We start from the raw sequence: 3,663 nt of genomic DNA, 5'->3' as shown, positions 1-3,663 counted from the left end.
ATTGGATATTAGGAAAAATTTTTTCACGGAGGGAGTGGTCAAGCATTGTAACAGCCTGCCCAGGGAAGTGGTGGAGTCACCGTCACTGGAAGTATTGGTGGACGTGGTGTGTGGATGCGGTGCTTCGGGACATGGTTTAGGGGGCATGGTGGTGTTGGGTTAACGGTTGGACTTGATGATCTCGAAGGTCCTTTCCAACCTTAATGATTCTGTGATTCTGTGGAACATGGGTTTTTATTTCTTTGTAATCCCAAAAGACAGAAATGCTTTCATTTTACAAATTCTTCGGGAGATGTAGAAGTTCTGAGGAAGAAAAAGATCAGTGCATCTGTGGTAAAGCTTGCTTTGTGGCTTTTCATTTGTGCCAAAGGCTAGAGCCACAATTCAGCTCCTGCCTGCTGTGTTTGTTCTGGAAAGATGCCTGCCTGCAGGACTCTGCTCTCCAGTCACCTTGTTTTTAAGACTAACATACACCCAAGCATCCACTCCGTTCTCCATTCCTGACATCATAATATAACCGTTCTTTCTCTTCTCCGTTCTGGGAGCAGCTGTGCCATGCTGTGGGCAGACTGCCTCTTACCAGGGTGAGTTTATTTGTGTGCGTGTGTGTTTGCAGAATTCCTGTTTGAGTGCCTCTTGTGCAACAGTGAAATTCTCATCTGGTCAGTGTATTGCTGCCTGCTCCTGCTAACTGAAGAGCGCCTTTTCTTCTCGAAGTGTCACACAGTCTATGGTGAGTCATCAACCTTTCTGACAGAGTGAGTGCAGTAATACTGTGGGCATTTTGTTGTGCCTCTAGCTGAATTTCAATGCTTTACACACAATCACAATTTCCAGTCAGGATGAATAAAGGACTCAAAATGAGTACCTATCAGACAGGTTTGTGATGTCCAACATAGCCTGAATTTACAGTGTTACTGTGCTAATCAGTTCCTGATGAGCATGCATTTGTTATAATAACCAGTTATTGTGACTGACACTACCTAAGTTAGTATTAGGTGTTTCTGTGGACATGCCAAGAGTGGATTTAGGAAGAAAGGCCAAATTCCTTCCATTCTTCTGGACTTATCTCCATCAGTGGAGGCTGGGGCCTGTTATCAGGGAGCTGAGTGAACACAGCAGTTTTGGGCAGTTGTTTCTGTCAGTGACTCAGAAGAGGAATTGTTCAAATCTTCCTTCTTTTTAAAAATTAGTTTTCCTTCCATCCTGGAATTTGAGGTGTTAAAGCTCTCTCTGTGACTTCTCTTGAACATGTGCAGGCATTGAATCTCTGGTGAGGAGTCTCCAAGATGTCCTGCAGCTGAACAATGTGGAGTTGCACAAACAAGGACTCCTGCTCTTCACTGAAATACTGAAACGGTAAGCAAGTACCCCCATCAGGCTTGCACAGGCAGAGTCTGGTGCCCTGAAGTGGAGGCTGTGGTGCTTTTGCTTTTTAAGGTTTTTGTCCGAGACCAAATATCTACAACCCCAGAGCCTTTGTGTTTGAAAGACGTTGCTGAACAAATGCATCTCCCTTATTCTTGTGAAGAAGGGCCTGATGGTTGTTTCCAAACCTCCCAGCTTGTCCTCTTTGTGCATGCATCTAACAGTATATCTGCCTCTTCCTGCTTCCTTGCCAATCTGGGGGGTGAAATCTCCTTTCAGCTGTAGATCATAGAATCATAGAACTGTTTAGGTTGGAAAAGACCTTTAAGATCATCAAGCCCAACTGTTAACCTAGCACTGCCAAGTCCACCACTAAACCATGTCCCTAAGCACCACATCTACACATCTTTTGAATACCTCCAGGAATGGTGACTCAACCACTTCCCTGGGCAGCCTGTTCCAACCCTTTCAGTGAAGAAATGTTTCCTAATATCTAATCTAAACCTCTCCTGGTGCAATTTGAGGCCATTTCCTCTTGTCCTATCACTTGTTACTTGGGAGAAGAGACCCACACCCACCTTACTACAACCTCCTTTCAGGTAGTTGTAGAGCACAATAATGTCTCCCCTGAGCCTCCTTTTCTCCAGACTAAACAGCCCCAGTTCCCTCAGCCGCTCCTCATCCAAACCCTTCACCAGCTTTGTTGCCCTAGACAGAGCAGGAGGGAAGGCTGGGAAGGTCCAGGCTTATGTGAGCAGGCCAGCTTCTGCTAGGTGCACCTCTATGACGAAACAGAGCATGCAAATGCCATGGCTTGTAGTCTTGTATCATCATCTGAGCTAAATTCAAACAGAAAAAAAAAATTCTAGGCTGAAATATTAATGTCTTCCATCACTTTTTTCCTCTTGTTTTCTGCTAAGTAATAACATATCCTGGCTTGTTTTTCTTCTGTGCTTCCTGTTCTTGCCTCTATGATCTTGTTCCTATCCTGTCATGCTAGTGACAGAGTCTTGTTTTTGCCACTTAGTTCCCCCAAGAGAGCCCTTGAGCTGAATTTTGGAAATGTCATAGTCAATTTTCTAACAAGTGGCAGGGTAAAAAGGAGAAGGAAAAGCAGCAGTGCTAGAACAGTGTGATGATGCCAGTGTGGGATCTGTCAAAAAGAGAAACCAGGATGTGGTAAACACTAATTACAGCCTTTATACCTGTAAAACAAAGACAGCACTGTGCAATTACTCTCATTTTCTAGCACACCCATTATGTTTCTCTGAGCTTTGCCTTAGAAATGGTGTTTTAATTAAAACTATCTCATAGTGGGGAAAGGGGTCTCATCCTGGAACCTCTCCTCTTGGCTTTTCCTTGCAGCTGGATTCTCTTGTGTAAGCAAGTCCCACGCTCTGGTGTTGTCCAAGCAGGATGTACTGACATACTTGGCAGTATGTCAGGAATGGTGGATAGCTCTCCTTGGACTGTCCCTTGTCTCTCCCAGCACAACCAGAGTGGTGGGCACAGTTTGGGGCCCGAAGATGAGAGGCTGCAGGAGGCTGCAAGAGTGCTGTCCTTCACATTTTTCTCCCAGGCCCTGAAGACATCATAGTGCACCATATTGCAAGTGGGTTTGTGCCTCTTGAATGAGTCAGCAATACTCCTCCATCCCTTCCTCCCTGCATGAGTCAGTGAAGATTTTTTTTTTTTCCCTGATGTGTTTTACTTCAGAAGGTCAGCAATTAAATAAAGGAAATACAGAGGATTAATAGAATTACAATATAAGTATAACGAATTTGGAAGTTCAACACATCATTTATAGCTTGGGCCAGAAGCTGCTACTGGTGCCTGAGCTCCACAAGGCCATTTCCTTGCCTTGCCCCCCTCACAGCTTTTTCTCACAGCAGAACATGAGGTGACTGCCAAGCTGGGTTTCATCCCACTGAGTGACTAAAAAGACTGGTTCTGCCTATGTTCATTTTTTGCCCTGTAGCTGGGCTACTAGTGTAATTTCTACTGAAGTTCACTTTCCTCTCCCATTGTGGATGGGAACCTGTGCTCCTGGCTTGTTTTGTTCAGGGATTTCTGTGAAAACTGAGTAACAGGGAATACTTTTCACTCCCAAGTCTGGCTCCTGTCATGCTGTGCTGCTTCACTTTGGAGAGGCCCTCTGGCAGGCTGCTAGGGCCTCTTGTCCACATGTAGCTGCCTGTCTTCCCCCGGCTTCCTGACTGTACCTGACTTGTCAGGAGCCAAATGAACACAGTCTGCCATTTACACAGCTCTGTCCAATAATGGGGTTAATGGCTT

The 3,663-nt window shown here is 45.2% G+C and overlaps 1 protein-coding gene across 1 annotated transcript in view; it reads left to right on the top strand.

The window, feature by feature from the left end:
- Window positions 1-616: 616 nt before the first annotated feature.
- Window positions 617-3,663, top strand: part of MEI1 (meiosis inhibitor 1) — a gene marked incomplete at its 5' end in the record, with an annotated part of 28,609 nt that continues 25,562 nt past the window's right edge. The window contains 2 exon segments of the mRNA XM_010287952.1: window positions 617-733; window positions 1,260-1,359. Coding sequence (XP_010286254.1) covers window positions 617-733; window positions 1,260-1,359 — 217 coding nt within the window.

Source organism: Phaethon lepturus, unplaced genomic scaffold (assembly GCF_000687285.1).
Source record: "Phaethon lepturus isolate BGI_N335 unplaced genomic scaffold, ASM68728v1 scaffold47305, whole genome shotgun sequence".
NCBI lineage: Eukaryota > Metazoa > Chordata > Aves > Phaethontiformes > Phaethontidae > Phaethon > Phaethon lepturus.
The sequence above is the reverse complement of the archived record's forward strand: the minus strand, read 5'-3'. Positions and strand labels throughout refer to the sequence as shown.